Genomic DNA, 19,511 nt, shown 5'->3' with positions numbered 1-19,511 from the left:
CAAGTTCTTATTGCCACGTGATTGTAGGAATGTCTGTAGAAGCCTGGTCGCTTTCTTTGAGCTTGTTACCTTCTATTCTTAGGAAGAAAGTTCCCTAGGTGAGAGCGCGAGCTAGTGCCAGGGCACAGGGGCTGCTAGTCAGGTGGAGGGTGGATTTGTTGATAGAGAGCAGACTTCATGATAGGCGAGCTCTTACGGTTTCTATCTTTAACTTGAAAGGAAGCCAATCCAGTTATGGTGGCCCAGCCAACCAGCAGCTGAGTGGGGGTTATGGAGGAGGATACGGTGGTCAGAGCAGCATGAGTGGATATGGTAAGCGCATTTCTTCACTGGTTTTAGGTGGGCCAAGTGCAGCTGGCTTAGCATGCCTTAAGGTGCTGTTCGTGGGTGTCGAAGGGCTGTGGTGCAGATGGGGCAGCACAGGCCCTGACAGCTGCAGACTTGGCTACTGTGAACTTTAGAACTAATGGAGAATGGGGGGGAATGGATTCAAAGCGGGAACTTGGAGCTGGGGGGAAATGTGGGAAATGATTTTGGAAGTGCCGGTGTCCAGACTTCCATTGCTCTGATGACTTCTCGGTATGGAAGCTGGAGACCAACCTGGTTTAAATGCATGGGTACAAACGGGGGGCGGTACATGGGGGGGCTCTGCGGAACAGGGATGAAAAACGCTGAATTCAGAGGGAGGGCAGGACAGAGCTGGCTCTTTCATTGAACGACCAATAAACTTAACTTTGGGTACGGAGCTGTAAACTGACACTCTGCAGTATTGGGCACAGTGGATGGTGTTTACGCGGTGGCCCAGCAAGGACAGGCGTTGGGGGAGCGATGCTTCGAATCTGCCTGAACCGGCTGTGAACCTGCTGTCGGTTTTCCCCCTCAGACCCCGGGAGCCAGGGTGCCATGAACAGCAGCTACTACAGCAGCGGGAACCGCGCGTCCATGGGAGTGAACGGCATGGGCGGCATGTCGAACATGTCCAACATGAGTGGTGGCTGGGGAATGTAACCAATCGCTGACTTTTGGTCAAATCTTTTTTAAAAAACAAAAAAACAAAAAACTAAGTTTAACAGTTTTGCAATACAAGCTTGTGATTTATGCTTTACTGTAAGTGAATTCAGGATTGTTATTTTAAAACCTTTCAGGTTCAGTATTTTTGAACATACAGAAATGAACATTCATCTAGGATGTAATAACCAAGTTGAGTAAAGACTATAACTGTTAAACAATTTTGAGCGTTTCTCAAGTTAGTTTTGTTGTAGGAGTGTATTTAAGCAGTAAGCGTATTTAGGTTAAAGCTGTTTGAATTACGTTAAATGTTGCTCTTATACCATATTACATCCGACACTGTTTTGAATACATGTTGAAAGAGACATGCTTTTTTGTAAAGAAACAATATAGGAGCTGTGTCTGAAATTCAAAGTGAACATTTGGCATGTTAGTTCTAGTTTATTTCTTTTAATATCCTGTAAGGCACGTTAAAGCTTTTTTTTTTTAAGTTAATGGGGGAAACGTGTTGAGACGCAATACGGCTACTTTAGGATTTCGGTCTTGGTGTTCGTATAAAATTCTGAGGCCTTGATTTAATCTTTCATTGTATTGTGATTTCCTTTTTAGGTGTATTGCGCTAAGTGAAACTTGTTAAATAAATCTTCCTTTTAAAAACTGGAACTCACTCCTTCTTGACCTCCACCTTCTGTGGGGTAGCTATGCCTGCAGAAGCGTCACTGTGCTGCTGCATCCCCCTGATGGTAGTACTCTAACGTGCCTCTGCCGTGAGCGTTGTGACTGCTCCTAACGGGAATGCTCGCCTGAAAGCTGGCCTTGTGGGCTGCTAATGCCAAGGGGGGTTAGCGAAGAAACCAGCACCCACTGCTGCAGGTGCCGAATGTGCTCCAGGGCTGCGAATGGGGGCTGAGAGCTAATCTCGGCGTCTCTTTGGAGATGGAGTGCTGCATCAGTGGACTGGGCAGCTTACTGCACCCATGTTTCAATAAATCCAACTTGGCAAACATCATGCTTAAAGATGCGGTTTTATCAGCAGCTTAGTTACAGGTTTGAGCACTGCAACTTCCTCTGGAATAATGTGGAATCTGCTTCTATGCATTTGCCACAGCAAATTCATTTGCCCTTTTTAATCAACCATTCTTCCCTAAGGGTTAGAAATTTGAGGTCCCTTTCTGCAGTGAAGAGGGCCCCATCCCATTTTGCAGCAGTGGAGCTGGAACGGGTCAAGTACCCCAGCTATATTAAAAACCTGCCACACTAGCTGGATGCTGACAGCAGCAATAAATCACCGGTGTAGCAGGGTTGGTGCTGGGGCCCAGCTCGATGCAGACTCCCTGCTGAGCTTCCAGCAGAGTGGGGGGGACTAAACAGCCAGAAGGCAGAGCAGGATCTTGCTGTGGTTTGTACTGTTCCAAGTGAAGCCTTTGAAAGCGAGCCTGTATGCAGTCGCATGCTCGCTTCTGCCAAAGAGCTCTTTTGCATCCTGTGGCACTTGTGGAGCAGCATGGGTGCTCCTGTGGACAGGGCTGCCTCCACCGGGCCTTCTCCATTGTTATGGTGTGGTTTGACAGCTGCAACCCTGACACGCAGCAGCAGCAGAGCTGGTGCATTGCAAACTGCTTCTGAACTAGCCTGCCTCAGCCCTGAGCGCAGCCTCGCTCAGGCTTGAGAGAACAGCATCATCAGCCAGAGACAGGCAGAAGTCGGTAACGCCCTTGCTGGTTAAGGCAGCGAATCTTAGCAGCTGCCCTGCTGCGCTGCAGCAAGCTGGAGGCACTGCCTGCTTTTTCCCTGGGGAGGTACGGAAGCAGTTCGTTACCTCTGCAGAGCACTGGCTTCACCTGGCACCTTCCAGGACAGTACCGTGAGCAGATGCATGCTGGGCGGTTACTCTAGACGCGTTTCAGCATCACTAGCTTCAGCCCTCGACATGCACGGCCGCACAAGAACATTCTCTTCCAGCATCCGTGACTGACAGCTGTTAAAAATCAGAACTTCAGTCTTGCTTTCAGTTTTTGCAAAAGGCTTTATTGTGTAACTACCGCACTGTGGTCACAGCGACTGTCAGAGCAAGTGACTGCAGTGAACTGAAGGCACGTTCATTGACACCCACCGTAAAGCTCTATAGACAATTCATAAATCGACTTTTCTGCTTTTTACTTAGAGCAAATACAAAACTGTACACTAGCCAGTGAAACACACAGCAGCACCTGCAGTGAAGACACAGTGGAACTGAAGTTAATGTGCAGAAAGACAGCGACGTCTAGAGGGATCAAATAAATGTAGAAACGTCATATACAAATTTGAATACAAATATCTATAAAAATCAGAAAAGAGAATTTGCAGTTTAGTTTCAAATAGAACTTTAAGGGAAATTACAGTTGATTTAATTTTCTTAATTATTCCAGTTGGACAGACATTAGCTTGCATAATCCCTACAAATTATTTTACACTGCTCTGTCTTACAATGGAAAATACTAGAGACCAGACAGTCTGCTGCACAGAAGATGCCTGGAGTTCAGAATAAAAAAAATAATGGCTACTTTTCCAACGTTGAAGTGGTCCTGTCAAGGTTACGAAAGCCTTAGGAGGAATTAGACGAACACCGCTGAAGTAGTAAAGTGTGACAAGTATCACAAACACGGACAGGTTTAGGATACGATGGCAGTGCAAGTTCATTACTAGAACAAGTGTTGCAGAAGATGTCCCCACAGTTTCTGCAGTGATGCTACAAACAGAGAGTGAGAATAAGCACAGCTGCCTAAAAATTGAGCATCAGGAAGAGATAAATCAGATCTTATAAAAACTTTCGGAGCCTACCGCCGTCATCCTCCACTGCCCAGCAGCACTTCCCCCTGCGCAGAGGCCTGCAGGTGAAGCGGGGCGATCGCCCCGCAGCCCGGCTTCCCCCCAGGACCAGGAGCTGCTCGCCCCTGGCTCACAGGCGGGGCAGGCTCTGCTGCCATTTTGCAGCGCTCTGCCCACCCCGTTTGGAAGCAGTGTCAGTCTTCCCTAACAAACTATGCAACAGCACAACTTTTGTCCTGGAAAAAAGGAGGAAAAAAAAAAATCCACTGAACACCACTACCTTCCTTCTTGAGATGGAGAATTCCTTTTCACATTGCTTGCAGTGTGTTGCTTCATCATCCTTCAGCCAGGTATGACCCTAGAAAATTGGAATGAAAACCTCACTGTAGATGATACAAATAAATTTATAAAATAAAATTCAAAGGCAGTTTAACAACATCAGTGGTATTTTTCAAAAGCCATCTTTTAAAGTAGGATAACCGTGGTGAAATTTGAAGGTCTTAAATGTCATGCATATGCTTAGTCAGAATATCCATGAGATGTAGAGTACCTTTAGCGCTTTATTTACTTCTTTAATATCTTCCATCTTCAACTTCGATCTGGAGGAAAAAAAAATAATTCCCTCTGCATGACTTTACATTTAGTTGTGTTCAGTTTCACCTGCCATTCCACTGTCAGCCACTGAATCTAAACTCTAATTCTTCAGTCTGCTCCCTGTTACAACTCTGAAACGCTCAGTATCAGCAGGCAGCTTTGTCACAGGTTTGCCCCCCTCTCAGTATATTCAGAAGAATGTGGGAAAAGCACAGTTCCACTGTAAGAACTAAGCATTTAATGTATTGTTTCCTATCTCAGCCAGCCTACTCATGCAAGGATCTTTCCTCACTTTTGTTTCATGGCTGTTTAGTTTCCCATGCATAGTAATTGCCTCCTAAAATTCTCATGTTTATTGATTTATAACTGGAGGCGTTTTAAAAGTATTTGTATCAGTTTGATAGTCCATCCTCCAGGTTACGTCACTTACAGGAGTTCAGTTCCTAGAACTTACTGGCTGAGATGAAGTCCCATTTCTTGAAGAGCTTGCTCCTGCTCCTCACAGACTTTCTCTAACTGCTGCTTCTCATCTTGCAATTTTCTCAGTTCCTATAAAATTAAGCACAAAATCAAGTTTTTTGTGTGCTAGGTTTGATCTATAACCTGGATCAGTCAGTCTACCCAAACTACCCAAGCGGTTCACAGGAATAAGCTCCTTTACAAAGCTACCTATTTCTAAGGCTTGACTTTTAGAATTACATGAGTGAACTACCCATGGGTTCTTGTAGAGCGCAAACAATGAAATCATTTAACCATACTTACCAGAAAGAGAGGAAGATTTTCAGGCTTTAAATATCCTTGAACATAGCTAGAATGCAGCAGTCCTATGCCCACACATGAGCCTATAGACAGGTACTGGTGTACAATTGTGCCTTCAAAATCTAAACTGCTCGATACACAGGACCAAATTCTCTTTAGATTATTAAGAATGTTCACGCTTAAAAAATAAATCGCATTCGGTTGTTTTGAATGCTTGAAAACGGGTTCTTATTTCATTACACACAGTTGAAAAGACTTCACACAGTACACTGAAAGCTCTGAACTTGACACTTCCTACCTGAGCAGGGTATCTCACCGTGGGACAGCTGATGAGCTTTTTGTCCCCATATCCCACCTCAGCTTCAGCTGCTGACTGATGAATGGCTCAGACACTTGCGCAGCTAAGGCAGGGCAGACAGAAAGCTCCTCAGCCACCTCTAGCTAAGCTGCTCTCATTGCTCCAAGTTCCTTCTCTTGGCATTTCATGTGCAGACTTGTGTTATGTCAGCCGAGCTTTTGAAACCACTCAGAGGAGGAGAGTGGTACAGAAGAAATTACTCTACTACAGATGCAAACGTTGCACTGGTTCTAAGTCAGCTTTAAAGCTGAACACTGGGCATGTTTGCATCATGCGTACCTTTTTCAGTCCTTCCATTTGTTGCAATTCTGTTTTAAGCAGAGTGGTAGCATCCTTCTCTTGGTGTAGTTCTCTTTGCAAAGTTTGCCTCTGTTCCTTTTCAGATTTTAACTCCTTTTCCAGAGTTGAGCTATTTAAAAATAATTCATTCTAAGAAATCCTATAGCAGAAAAATATCCTATAGCACTTAAGGATAGCACTTAAGAGAAGAAGAAACCTTGTCCAAAAGAGGGCAAAAACTAGAGTGGTGTTCTGGGAAAGGAAAGAACAGGGATGTTATGGCAGCAGACATCAAAAACTATATTCGCATTTTCAGGTCACAGAAAACAAGCAGCAATGAATGGCTAGAAGAAAAAAGAAGGAACCCCCCGAAAAAAACAAAACCAATCCCCCCAAGTACATATTGACTACCTGTGTTTAAACAGCCATGTTTAAAAATGACACTCTACCCTGAAGTCTGAACAGTGGAATAAGCATTTTCTATAGGTATTAGAAATCTTTAGAGCATTCACATTCCCTAATAACACCAGGACGCTTCCCAATCCCCAAGCCCCTCCAAAAACCCCAGTCCATTTAGATGACAGTCACTTAGATGCTCAGCCTACAAGCCTGACCATATCTATCTTTTGATTTAGTAAAAATGCAATTGAAAGCCCCATTGCTAGTCAGAATGACCAGATTTCTATTGGCACTCTGTGCTCTGAATTGGATGTTCTGGAAAAAGCATTTCAAAATCCTCATGCTAACTGTGCACTATACAGAAGTACTGTGCTTTCCTAGATCTTGCATGCTTCTGTCAATACTTGCTGAACCCAATACAGTTCAAACCTACCCCTCTTTAGATCTTAGCACAAAAGTAGTAGAAACCACTTCTTAAGGAAATGGCAGAAGGGAAGGAAAAAACCCTGATCAGGTTAAATACCATTTGCTATCCAGTTGGGACATCTGTTGCCGACAAGCGTCAAGCCTGCCAGCAAGCTCTTGCTTCATCTTGTTGCATCTTTCTTCCGCAGCCTGCCTTGCCTTTTCTGCATGCTGCAATCTACAAAGTAAGGAACATGTACATTTGTTGTCAATTCACATACTCCTTACCTACACCCTCTCATTTTGTTCTTTGAGATTTACCATAGAGATCTTTATAAAAGCTTGAACTGAAAATGCTAGTAGAGAAAAAAAATTACTTTTGAAAGCAACTGTTTCTGAAAAAAAAAAACAAACCCAAAAGCGAGAGTCATACCTGTTCTTAAACTAAAGTCAGCATGTTTTTAAACAGCCTGCCTATGGAAAGAGCTATGGTTTTCAAATGGGTCAATTATGGGCACATTTGCCTGGGAAAAGAGAACAGGCCAGCACAGAGGGTGAGAAGGAGGAGAAAGGAAAAAGAACGTCATGCTGGCACGCATGCCCAAATGTCTACAGGAGGTGTATGGAAGGTCATCCTATAAAGGTTTCAGCTGGAAGCTTTCTGCTGATTTCAGTGTTGTCTTTTTGAGCTTGTAATTATTACCTCTCTTCCATTTGTTTCATAGAGGACATCATCTCATTTGTTTTTCCTTCAAAAGAGGATATTGCTTCTGTTTTCTGTTGTAATGAACACTCTGCATTCTGTAGGAATAAGTGAATAGACATTCCAGGTAAATACATTTTAGTTTTCTAAAGCACAAAGTGTTAGTGCTTAACACTATCTAGTCTAGCACTAGATGAAGAATGTTTACCTTGTTACAGGCCATGCCTGGGTCTAACTGGAATGTACAAATAAAATGCTGATAATGCCAGAACAGACACTCCCCAACTTGTTTAGTTAAGAGCTCAGAAAAAAAAACTTAACTGTACTAAGTTTTGACCTATGAGATCAGCTACCAGCCGAAAATCTTCTCTTTAGAAATGAGCTTGAAGAAAGAAATGATCAGATTAAATTGACAGGATAATATCAATTATGTTACTATTATGATTTGAATGTAACAACTGCACTCAGTGGGCATGGAACTAGGAAGCCAAAAAAAAAAAAAAAACAACCACCACAACTGCTTTTGAAAGCAAAGGCATACCTCGGCACTCGGGTTTCACTGGCCATTGCCTTGCAAGTTTCTGTGCATCTGTGCAGGAGGCAAAGGCCTGGATAAAGCCTGAACAGGTGTCAGGAAACAATCCATACAAATTGAGAGAAATCCCCTCTGGATTTCTGGCACCAGATATGGGAGGGGCAGTCTAGTTAAACTCCTGTGTCATTAATGGAGACAAGCTCTGTATATTTTGTGTGAACAATACTACTCCATCACTTCCTGTAGAAATGCCTATCATTATATTTTTTGTCCAATTGAAAAAGAACAAGACAGAACAACACAACCCACCCAAACAACAAAAAAACCACAAAACCATCCCCAAACCCCTGGCAATATATATGACACAAAGGATGGGGAAAGTAAACTTTAAAAACTGCCAGGGTAAGGAAGAGACTGAGGAAGGGAGACAGGCCCAGAAAGCAAAACGTTTTTAATTTTACTTCTCTAACCATCTTACATCTGGAGAGCCAGGTCTTATGCTAAAGGGGCTACAACAAAATACCTAAACGAATCCAACAACTGTTTGGTAGCTCCAGAGGCCAGCCTGACCACAGAGTTCCTCCCTCCCCAAATCCAGTGTTGCCTTTCCACTGGCTATAGCACTGAGCTGACCATTTGGGTACAGACTACAGGAGATAGACCAAAATAACCGATAGTTTTCTATTGGTTGAGAGAGACATATTGTTGGTTTCTGTGGCAAAGAGTGTTAAATGTGGCGCAGGTGAAAGGCAAGACAACACTATGGGAAGAAGAAGGAAGACAGTTCTTGGCTGCAGTAAGTCTTTTTTTTAAAGACTTTAAATCATTCAGTGATTAGAACAAAGGACCCTTGCAAACACCTTCTCCCCTGTGAGAGCTCTCCATTTGTCTCAGCATTTGCTGGATGATCCTATGGCAGATTACGCAGCATGCTCAAGGAAACCCCCTTTCTTTCCAAACATACCCAATAGAATACCAATAACGAAGCATAATACAAAATTAAACAGTTTTAAAATAGATATTCTTAAGAATATTGTTGCATCTAAGTAGTACTTCAGATGCATATATTCCATATGCATCCCCAGTGCACAATTAACGTGTAAAAGACCACCACTACAGCTGTTCTTTCTATTCTCCACTATGTACATACCTGAGATTTGTGAAACATCTGCAAATTAATAGCCTTCACTTCTTCTAACTGTTGGCGAAGTGCAACTAAAGTGTCTTGTTTTTCATGGGTATCTTTTTCCAGAAGTTTCATGGCAATTTCCATTTCTGTTTTCATTCCAATTTGTAGCTCCAACTCTTTCTCTAGTTCCTTACAAAAAGATCTCCTAGTTACTGCTATGTAGTCATATGCAGAAATAAGCATAACCCATACACAAACTATGTATTACTCTGAGATAATACCGAACTATGATTTTACAGAAGAGTTAGGTCTCCAATAATACATTAAGTTAGTGAGACCAAAATACTATTTCAGTTCTCCAGATCAGGGCAAGGGTGCAGATCTGCTGGCATGAAGTGTAGAGCTCAGCGTGTAACTTAGTGGCCTGTCAAATGAAGCATTTCTCCTGGCAGCTGGAGCTGGGCTGACTTAGAGCCATAGGCTTCAGCAAGCCTGGGCAGCCTCTTCACCAGTCACTAATTAGCAGTTCACTGTGCAAGTGAGTGTTGTGTATATACCACATTTTCCTCCATAAAGACAGTTGCCTCTCTTAGTGTTTTGATCCTAGTCTCTGCTACAATAATGCTGGTAAGTTCTCAAACAGGGGAAGACCACCTATTTTCAGCATTCCAAAAGCCCCGACTTCCAGTTCTTTACAGACACTGTTAACGACCAATGTCCAGCATCCTACTTGCCATTCCTTTATGAATTCTGAATAACTGCAAAAAGTGCACAGCATAAATCTCGTATTTGTAAGGCTACCTTAAAGTATGCAGAATCCTGTATCTTTCATTTCACTTTCTAGAGTTAAGTTTCCTTACCAGCCTCATTTTTTTTTCTTCTTTCAACTGCTTCCAAACATCACTGTACATTTCATCAAGACCCTGGCGTGACTGCTTGTAAGTATCCAGTTCTACTTTTGTATCCTCTTTTGTTACCTACAAGAAACATCAGCAAAGAAGCCACATAAGATCACAAAGCTATGTATTTAAAGTATGCCTTAAGTTCTTGTGTGTAACACAATATTTCTATTTCATGTAAAATCCTACTATTTTACAATTAATAAGCTGGCAAACGTTAATAAGCTGAAATTTCAAAGAATAGAATAAAAATAAAAAGAAACTGTTCTAATACTTTTAATGTTTTCTCCCTTCTGCAAGTATATTTTACGTGTGTAGTAAAGAACAGCAAAATCTAACGCCTGTGCATACTATGCACAAAAACAGTGATCTAGACAGCAGCATGCCAAACTGTGCTTAGCATTCCAGTTCAGTGTGCTTTTGACAGCACTAACTACAGTTGATCAAGAGACATCACTTATTTTAAGGATCCTCATAATCTTTAAATTGGTGTCCCACCTCTACACTTTTTTCACTCCGTTCACGAATTAATTCATTTTGTTGTTTTAACTGCTGCTGCTCTTCCTGAAGTGATCCAATTCGGTCAGTTGCTGCTGCAAGCTGTTTACAAAGAGAACATATCTATATTTAGTCACCGTACAAGCATGCAACATCTGGAGGAATTCTAAAGTTAGTAGCTCAGCCTTGGTAGCAGTTGTGCTGCTCACTTCCCCTTTCGTCCCTTTCATCCTCCCCAGAAGCTGCCTGACCCTTTTGCAGCCATACTCACTGTATAGCCTAAATTAATAAGCCCACCAACATTTGTTCACTTGACTTCTGCTTCACGCCCTCATCAATTATTTTTAAATATTAACTCTGCAAAGAAATGCATCCTAGTGTAAAAGGCTAAAATCCGCCACAGATCTGTGTTCTATGGTATTCATTCTGGTATGAACTAGAAGTCATATAGCAAGTCAAGGTTGACATTCACTCGTGGAACCTTATGGCATTTTCAAGTGGACATACCCCAAAAAGTATTGGAAATTAGACTACACAGATACACTCTGGGTTTTTTTTATATATATATATATAAAAATAAAAAATCCACTACCACAAAACCCAAACCAATCACTATTATGCATGCTGCTGGATTCTATTTCAATTCCCATCTAGGAAAGATTTCCTAATTGAAATGTGATTCTTTTCCTTCTCTTTTTCCGAGTTCTGTTAATTCACATGACAAATACATACACACGTGTAAGAGCAGAAGGAAGGGGACAAGTCATGTTCATTACAGTGGTATGATTACTTTTGGGTGGAGACACCATTGCAAGACAAAAAACAAATAGGTGCCCAAAAGCTTTTTAATAGCTAACATAATGTAGAAGCTTTCCACAGAGCTTTCCCCATGTGCCAACTCATGCCAGTCCTACCAATCCCCCACATTTCACTAGTATCAACTCAAATATTTTAGGTCCTAAGGTATATTCTTAGGGAGTTTTGCCTCTGATGGAAAAGAGCTATGCGAAATATTTAATAGACCAGACACAAACCTCTTCCTGGAGTTTTGAATTGGTCTTTTCTAAACAGTCTATTTTGTTCTGAAGATCTGCGACCGTGCAACTGCAGCAAGGAAAAAGAGATGCATAAAAACAATACAAGTAGTGCCAACGTTCAACATTTATTCCTATCCTCAACCATACTTTTACCATCTTGCATTTCTTAACAATGAAATAATTTGGCGAGCTGGCAAAAACCCACAGGAAGTACAACTTAAGCTCCAAGAGGACCATGCACTTGCCTACAGCCTGCTGTATCAGTTGGCAGCCCTGTTCTGGCTTAGCTTTTGCAGTCTTAACATCTCTCTGATGTTCGAGAGGGTAAGTGAGGCCTGCTCCTCCCACTGAGCAACCTATGGGGGAAGAACAGAGACTCTTCCTCTAAAGAATGAATTTCCAGATGCATTTGTAATAGTTTTATCTTGAAAAGGTATCTCCAAAATCTTCTGTTAATCACTAATAAGTCTCCAAACAATCAACTATTATTACACGGACTTGTTTTCTGAATTGCATATGCCATCAGAAGAGCAAGGTTACAAAATGAAACTAAGATTTTGGGAAATAATCAGAAAAGGCTTTTCAATATCAGACAAAAATCTACAAGACTAACAGCAGAGACATTCAAAGCCATACTGGAAAAGCTAAACAGGACAAATGTTTGTACATTAGAATAGATGAAAATCCCACCTTAGATGTCGGTTAAGTTCTTCCACATAATGCTTCTGGTCAAGGACAGCTGTAATCCCTCCATCTCTAGTTGTACAAGTGAGAATTTATTGATTGAGAAATTCCTTCATTCTAAAGTGTTAGTTTGTACTAGAGTTTTCAGCACAGACTTGCAAACTGAGTTGAAACCTTTTTTCCTTTTCTCATAAAAATACTTGTGCCTGAGCTAGACCAGAAGCAGGAGGGAGATGAAGCAGCTGTTTAGCTGCTTCTCCTCAGCATCTAAACGGTAAAGTGCTCTGAAGTGCAGGAAGCACACAAAGTATGAAGTCCCCTCCATTCACTACAGGTCTTCTAGATACAGTGATGCTAACAGTTGCAGTCTCTAATTCACCTAACATTTCAACTAAAAGAACTTTTTTCCCTCCATAATTGATCTCTCCCACAAAGACAGCTACTTAATTGAGAGTGTTTCTGAAACAGTGCTTAAAAACATATCAGTGATTTAGTAGTGGGTGACCTAGCAGATCATGTATCCAATAAAACACAACCTAAAATTTTGAGTGCTTTTAATTTGGTCCAAGCTCAAGACACAAACTCTCCACACTGTATTGTTAAAAACAGCATGGGCTCAACCTCTGAAAGTTAGTACTTTTGTTTAGCTAACAAAATCTATTTTGGATTCTCTTTTTTGGATGATTAAAAGAGTTTAAGATGTCTAGCACTCATGTGCTCCCACAGACTGTCTGACAGGTTTGTTCTACAAAAAGCCATTAACAATTTAGAATCACTACGTCACCATACATACTGTTTGCCGTCACTGTCCTGTGCTTCCTTAAGGTACAAGGAAAAATCAATCACTCCAACCTGAAAAATATATTTAAGACATTAACACATCTTCACAGTGCAATTCTGGGTAGCAGCAGGCATTACTTTATATTTGAAAAAAGGTAAACATCTGAAGTTTAAGTTTAGAAAGACAGATAATACCTATATTCTTCCCGGCTGAAGCAAATGTACAAGCTAGTGTTTGTCATAACCACATTCAGCATGCTCAGTTTCTAGCCGTTATTAGTTTTGACAGCGTTTCCATAAACTGCTACTTAAAAAGGTGGATACTTATGTACTTTTTTTGATTCAATGTGGAAAACATGACAAGCTTCCACACATGACATTCCTGCCACCCCACCACTCCCCCCCAAAAAACCTCAGAAAAAGAAAAAAGAACTTAAATCATACTTTCTAAGAACAAACAGAGTATCTTACGGACATACGACATTTAAGCAACTCTTCGAGTTCTTATAAAGACATTAATAGTTAACCATGTTCAGAATTTGTAGAACAGGCAGGATAATTTCAACGTTATTTTCTGCAACATTATCTTTTAAACAACAAAAAGGTTAATAATTATAGCAACATATATTTTTAATTTACAGCTTAGAAAGAGAGTCAGACTTCTGCAATGGTATTGACCCATTTTGTCAAAGTTTACCTAATTCAAAAGTAAAACAGATTGGCTGAAAGAGGACATGGTCTCAAATCACAAGATACTCACAGTAAGTTAAGCGCAGATTCATGTAAGGCATTTATTTGTTTGGACCACAAATACCTCAAAACATTCCTTATACTCCTGGGCTGTTTCATTAAAGCAGCAGAGATATGTGACATCACTCCCCACGCACACCAAAGCCAAAAGGAAACCACCATTCCCCCTCAAAACAAAAGCTCCCATAAGTCCCTAGCAGACTGATCTTGACAACGTCTCTCTTGTAATTAGCTTAGTTTATCCAATTTTTGATTTATCATAAGACATTCAAATGCCCGCTTATGAAAACAATGGCAAACCCTGGCTGCATACCGCATTTAAGAATTCTGGACCCATCTCAGCAAAGGATTTATGGATGTGCTTAATTCTACTGGAATCTTATACAGACAGATCTTATTTAAGCTTTAATCTTCACCTGGGAGTCCAAGTCTTCTCCTTTCAAGCAAAGGTTTGCATCAATAACATTCAGTCCAACTAGCAGACCCACAATGACTGCTCCTTCCTCCTCCATCATCAATGCATCAGGTTCGTAAAATTCACTAGAAGAAATATTATAAGGCATCACTGCACATCATAACAATTATAATGGTGCTTCCATCACTGAAATCATATAAATAGTAATGTAGTCCTTTTAAAGCTCCCTCTGTGCTAATTTATCGCACAAGGTGGAAGATGCAAAACTGTCACAGAAAATATTCTACTTGTTCCTCTGTAGGTTCACTGTAAAAACAATGAACAAATTGCTCCTCTGCAGTTTACAAGAAAAAGCTTGAAGTTAAACTGTCAATTAATGACCTCTTACTACAGCTATGCAAGGTTTCAGTGATTCAGTGAATACAATCTACATATATCTGTACTGTTACCTTAATAGATGCTTATGGTCCAAGAGTACTTTTAGATAATCTGCCAGTTTCTTTTGCATGAGAGCTAGATAAAGCCAAGCCCTTCCTCTTCCTACAGCAGTCCTAAAATGAAAAGTTGCATGTTTTGGTAAAACCAAAATGGTTTATTAACTAGATTTATACAATTCAAAATTCTCCCTTTACAAAGTGTTCTCTCCAGAACACAGAAGCATTTGAGTAAATTCCATTGCTTCGGTGAACAGAAAGTATATTGTAAAATCTTCCTAACTTGGAAAGACACACATATTTTCAGCTACCACCCTATCCAACGATTGATGCATCCTAGCATTAAAACTAATTTTTCATCATCCTGAATTACCCAGATGAAATACTACTAGCACATGCACAAAATTAGACAAAGCCATAAAAGTGAGGGAAAGAAGAGGAAGCAAAATATCTGTGAAGACTCTACAGTTATTTTTAGCAAGCTTATAGAAATTTCCAAATGCTGTTTTTTAATCTGACAGCATTGTTTGAATCAGAAGCATGGAGTATTTTGAGATGTCCTCCTTATCTCTTGGAGAAGTCAATGCCTCCCACATACCCTATTTTTCTCTTTGGGTACAAGATCTCATTAAGGAAGGCGAGAGACTACACGACAGATTCTTTTCCCCAGCAATGTAAGTGAAATGCATCATCCCCAACAATCAACTTACTTCAACTCTGGCAGATTTTTAACACTAGTTGCTATATCTGATGCTTCAGGACAAAGTTTTTCTACTAGCTCCAAAGGACCAAAAAACGATTTGTTCTGTCCAATAAAAGTCTTCTTCACTAAAGGGAGTATACAGAGAAGTTTGTGAGGAAAAGTGACAGGCTTCCAACTCCAGAATCACAAATTTTAGTCTACTTTGTCTTACCAGCTCCTAATACGTCAACAAAAAGGGGGCATTAAAAATATTGCCTTGACAGTTTAGGAGGCACAAAATACAGCGTATATCAGAAAGTAACCACATAGTTATATCTGTAATACTGATTAGCATCATACGGTGTGTGTGATTAACATTAACGCCATACAGAAGTCAACTGGAGACACGACACAGACTCATTTATCCGCCCCTCCTCAGCGCGGCAGCCGGACCAGCCGCGGGGGAGCGGGCGCCCACCTTTCAGCCCGTGCTTGAGGCAGTGCTCCAGCACCACGAAGAACTGCTGCAAGGGCGGGAAGTCGGAGTCCAGGGTCCGGCCCAGGCTCAGGGCCGACTGGATCAGGATTTTGATGCTGAGCTTCATCATGTTCATGAGGTTTGCGCGCTCCTCCATGGCGTGGTATCGCACACCTGGGCGGGGGGACACGGGTGCAGAAAGAAAAGCTGTTTTTAGAAACGCACTCCTCCTGACCGCTCACGGCGCTGACAAGAGCGGTGCCTCCCCGTCTTGGTCTCCATCTTGCGGCGGCGCACGGCTTGAGAAGAGCTGGCTGCCGGACACGGTCTGGGTGAATGCCCCCGACGCGCTGTACGCGCGATCAAGAACTGACACCGGGGGGAGCGGGGCCGCTGCCCGGCCCCGCCGCTCCCAGCACCCGCCGCCCCCGGGGGGACGCGGCACCCGCCCCGGGCCTAGCGCCGCCTCAGCGGCCGCGCGGCGGGCCCCACCTGGCGTTACCATGGCAACAGCACCCGCGCCACCACCGCCTCCGGGCACTCTCGCGAGACCGAGCGTGGCGAGGGCGGGCGCGCGCCGCGCCAGGCGCCATTTTAGAAAGAGTCTGTTGTGCGGGGCGCTGCCGGCGCCCGGGGAGCCGAGCGCCCTCCCGCCAGGCAGGTAGTGCTGCTCCTCCCCGCCGAGGCGGGACAGGCTCTCCTCCCTGCAACCTGAAGGAGGCGAGACAAAAACAGGCTGCCAGCTACCACTTTTTCTCCAGTCAACAACAGGTTCTGAGAGAGGCTGCCAACCGCAGACCAATGGTCATCTAAATCATCTTTTGAGCCACCGCTGTTGCATTAGGAGAATCCTGCTGTCACCTGTGGATCAAACAGGGTCATACTTGCAGAAAGAGCAGTTGCAGAAGACCAAGTCTAACAGGTAGAGCCCCTGTGTCAGTCACATACAAGATTGTTAACACTGTTCCTAACACCATGCAAAAGTCTCTTTCGGTACTAATTTTCATTATTACCTTCCTTTTTATGCACATAACGTTAATTTAGGATTAAAACTGAGCAAAACTCTTCCCGTATCAGAAGAGCGAAAACAGGGAGTCATTCTAATCAAATTGATCTTAATAATCACAAAGCACACAAAGTCCTGTCTTCTCAGTAGCCTATTGTATCAATGATTATAGTCAATGTAGTGGATGCCTCAAAATTGCATATAATGTCTTGAGACTGAGGATTAAAAGGGCTGTAATATTTTCAATTTTGATGTCAATATTGTCAGGTTACACATCAGGAACAGAAAAAAAACTGACTGCAGAAACAAAATCAGTGACTTTTCTTGGGTATTGGGGTGTTTCAGTAGCAACACCAACTTATTTTGATGGCTTCCTGAATTTGAATTTTTACTTTATCAGGAATACTTTGCTTGTAAGCCCTGCTCAAGATACACGTATTGTATTATCTACAAAACTTCGGGAAAAAAAAAAGTGAACGAAATGTTCTTTACAAACACAAATTTAAATTAAACAGTGTCTTAATAAGAGTTTGTATTAAGTTAAATAATTACTTGAACAATATTTTTTAGACTGTTGCAGATTTACACAGTCAAGTACATATTTTGCAAAACTGTGTACAAGTCGGTACATGCAAAATAGACAGGTATTAGACATTACCAAAGCCAAGCCTCAAAGATTAGGAATCGGGTTACCTATGTGTAAAAGATCACAGACATTATGCCGCAGTCTTTAAGAATGCGGTCACACAGTCTCGTATCTCATTCAATTCAACAGATTTGTTTTAGCGTCTTTTTGAAGCCTCATGCCTTGTTTACTGTAATTATTCAGCACACTTTGAAGTCAGAAAACACTGAAGCACGAAGAAAAGCTAACAGTTCTCCATCTCTTGGTCTTTAAGACTGCAAGTCTTTCTTGGTTTGTATTCTTTAGATTTGTAGCTCCCAGCCTTCTCTGCAAGGCAGGACATAGTTTCTTCAATGGCAGACACTGGTTTTATGATGTGCCTTTCTATATGTCCAACTGACTGCATAGTGTGTAGCACAGTTTACATGTGATCAACAGATCTGAAGTTGAAGTTACAAAATCTCTGGAAAAAGATGGCAGCAGGGAACAAGTTGCTAGTTTTCCACAAGTGGTCTTGCAGGCCTCAGCTTATTTCTTAAAAATACCTGCTTTAAATTGAATTTACAGTGCTTGGTCAAAGATAATAATGAATAGGTAGAATAGGCAGAATAGGTGATCTAGTGCCTGTTCACGTTTCATATCTAAGTTATGAACAGATTTTTCTATGGAATTTTCCATAAAACTCATCAACATATTATCCAAATACTTTGAACAATTTGGAGAGGTAGCATTGTATTCCCTTACTTTACAGATAAGAAGCTGAAAGATTATGGTAAAAGTTCCATGAAGTGTAGGAGCTTCATTTCAGGCAGGAGAACATTTTATTCCCCACCCCTTGCCAAATGCTGTATGTTGCTTTGAATTACATCTGTTCACAGCATTATTCCAAATGCATCTGAAGAAAATGGGATATTCTGCCCTTTGTCAGGTTAGATCCCAGGTGCTCAAGATGGGCATCCAGGAAACAAATCTGTGAGAAATTTGGCGAGAGACTTATAGATGCAGGGAAAGACAAGAATCTGGTTTTTTTTAAGGACAGAATTTAATCTTAAACTCTGACTATGAAACACTGAGGAATTGTCACAAAAAATAAAAAAGTCCATCAGCAGTAACTTATTTCACCATGGAGTCACAATTCATCCCCACAGAACTCCAGCTTGAATACTTAATATCATTAAAACAAAAAGGTCGGCACCAGTTAGCAAAACTGAGCTCCACTGCTCCAAAACCATTAAGCGCTAGCCTGAGAGCCTGGAGTACGAGGCTCTAGGCCCAATTACTGCTGTATTTGAACGGTCTTGTTTTCATGTTATGAGTATCACTGAGCTTTAACTTGCATATGAATTCAACTAAAGCCCTTTTAATTTCGTTCTAAGAGACCCGTTCCATACAGCTGTATGGCTGCTATATCCACGAATACAGACGTTTAATAAAGCATGGTTAAATAGAAGGAATTTTTAGCGTAGTTAAAAGTAATTTATAACAAATCTCTATCTCAGTTCGCTTGTCCACTTTCTGACGTGAAAGCTGTCCAAGAAGCCCATTATGGCTCCTGCTCTGAACCCGCACCCTGGGCGCGATAACGAGTTGACTGCATCACTCGGAGTGCAGTCCGGCGGCTGCCGAGGTGAACTTGACGGCAGAGGGAGAAAAGGAATCAAATTAAAGCCTCCTGCAGAAAACTAAAGTCAATCTTCCCACATATGTTAAGAGTTTAGGATTCTTCTGGTTATAGTAAATTTTGTTAACTTCTACATCTGTGGTGTTTGGATAATTTTGCTTAAATAAAACCCTGCAGTATCAGATTTTTAAGAATAAATTCAAAGTCGTAACCATGCATCACTGACACTAATCAACAGCACTTACGGGAGCAAACTTATTTGTGCACCATAAAAGCAAGTTTACTAAATAAACATAGCCATACTTGTTCTTGCTGTGCTGTCATTGCTGACCGGTTTGGATATGAATCCTACCAAAGATGCAGACTTCAGAGCGTTGCCATAGCTCAGCGCCAAGTTTTCCGAGGCTCTCTTGGCCAGCGACAAGAGAGGAGCAGACCACCTCGCCTCCTCCGTTTTCTCTTTTTCTTCGTTTTTCAGCTCCGTCGCATGAGGAATCTGTTTTTTGTCGATAATCTCAAAGTCTTCCTTTATTTCCGCGGCAGATGGGGCGCGACGCTGCCCTTCCGCCATCTTTACCGTGTCATGTGACACCAGTCATGAGCAATCGAGCCGGCATCCCGCGGT

At 41.8% G+C, this 19,511-nt stretch overlaps 2 protein-coding genes across 30 annotated transcripts in view; one reads left to right on the top strand and one right to left on the bottom strand.

The window, feature by feature from the left end:
- HNRNPH1 (heterogeneous nuclear ribonucleoprotein H1) overlaps positions 1–1,665 on the top strand; it is a 17,536-nt gene extending 15,871 nt beyond the window's left edge. For 11 of the 22 annotated variants that reach the window (XM_075164714.1, XM_075164725.1, XM_075164720.1 and 8 more), the window contains 2 exons: positions 220–312; positions 884–1,665. In XM_075164714.1, the coding sequence (XP_075020815.1) occupies positions 220–312; positions 884–1,008 (218 nt within the window). In that variant the 3' untranslated portion in view covers positions 1,009–1,665. Of the gene's footprint in view, positions 1–219; positions 313–746 lie in introns of all 22 variants that reach the window. The other 11 variants (XM_075164724.1, XM_075164727.1, XM_075164716.1 and 8 more) reach the window with 3 other exon arrangements.
- RUFY1 (RUN and FYVE domain containing 1) lies at positions 1,449–19,511 on the bottom strand. Of its 8 annotated transcripts, none has more exons than XM_075164701.1 (18): positions 19,190–19,511; positions 15,635–15,808; positions 15,185–15,302; positions 14,490–14,591; positions 14,042–14,165; positions 12,889–12,947; positions 12,102–12,167; positions 11,409–11,478; positions 10,375–10,476; positions 9,838–9,954; positions 8,999–9,166; positions 7,314–7,411; positions 6,729–6,848; positions 5,807–5,936; positions 4,865–4,959; positions 4,367–4,415; positions 4,097–4,174; positions 1,449–3,769 (listed from the first exon to the last, which is right to left on the bottom strand). In XM_075164701.1, the coding sequence occupies exons 1-18, from the start codon at positions 19,455–19,457 to the stop codon at positions 3,737–3,739; spliced, it is 1,971 nt and encodes a 656-aa protein (XP_075020802.1). In that variant the 5' UTR covers positions 19,458–19,511; the 3' UTR covers positions 1,449–3,736. The 8 variants fall into 8 exon arrangements, 6 of the variants coding, with proteins under 6 accessions (XP_075020802.1, XP_075020800.1, XP_075020804.1 ...); XM_075164699.1 differs by having other exon boundaries at positions 1,449–3,736; XM_075164703.1 differs by having other exon boundaries at positions 1,449–3,736; positions 19,239–19,479.

The sequence above is a fragment of the Calonectris borealis genome, chromosome 15 (genome assembly GCF_964195595.1).
Source record: "Calonectris borealis chromosome 15, bCalBor7.hap1.2, whole genome shotgun sequence".
NCBI lineage: Eukaryota > Metazoa > Chordata > Aves > Procellariiformes > Procellariidae > Calonectris > Calonectris borealis.
The sequence above is the reverse complement of the archived record's forward strand: the minus strand, read 5'-3'. Positions and strand labels throughout refer to the sequence as shown.

Excerpts from the sequence above, each read along its gene's own strand:
- RUFY1 (XM_075164699.1), bottom strand. The coding sequence starts at position 19,457 with ATGGCGGAAGGGCAGCGTCGCGCCCCATCTGCCGCGGAAATAAAGGAA. Across the intron at positions 10,477-11,408 it reads ATTCAAAACTCCAGGAAGAG|CTTGCAGCAGCAACTGACCG; the intron begins GTTTGTGTCTGG and ends CTTTGTAAACAG. Across the intron at positions 9,167-9,837 it reads AAGAAAAAAAAATGAGGCTG|GAACTAGAGAAAGAGTTGGA; the intron begins GTAAGGAAACTT and ends TCTTTTTGTAAG.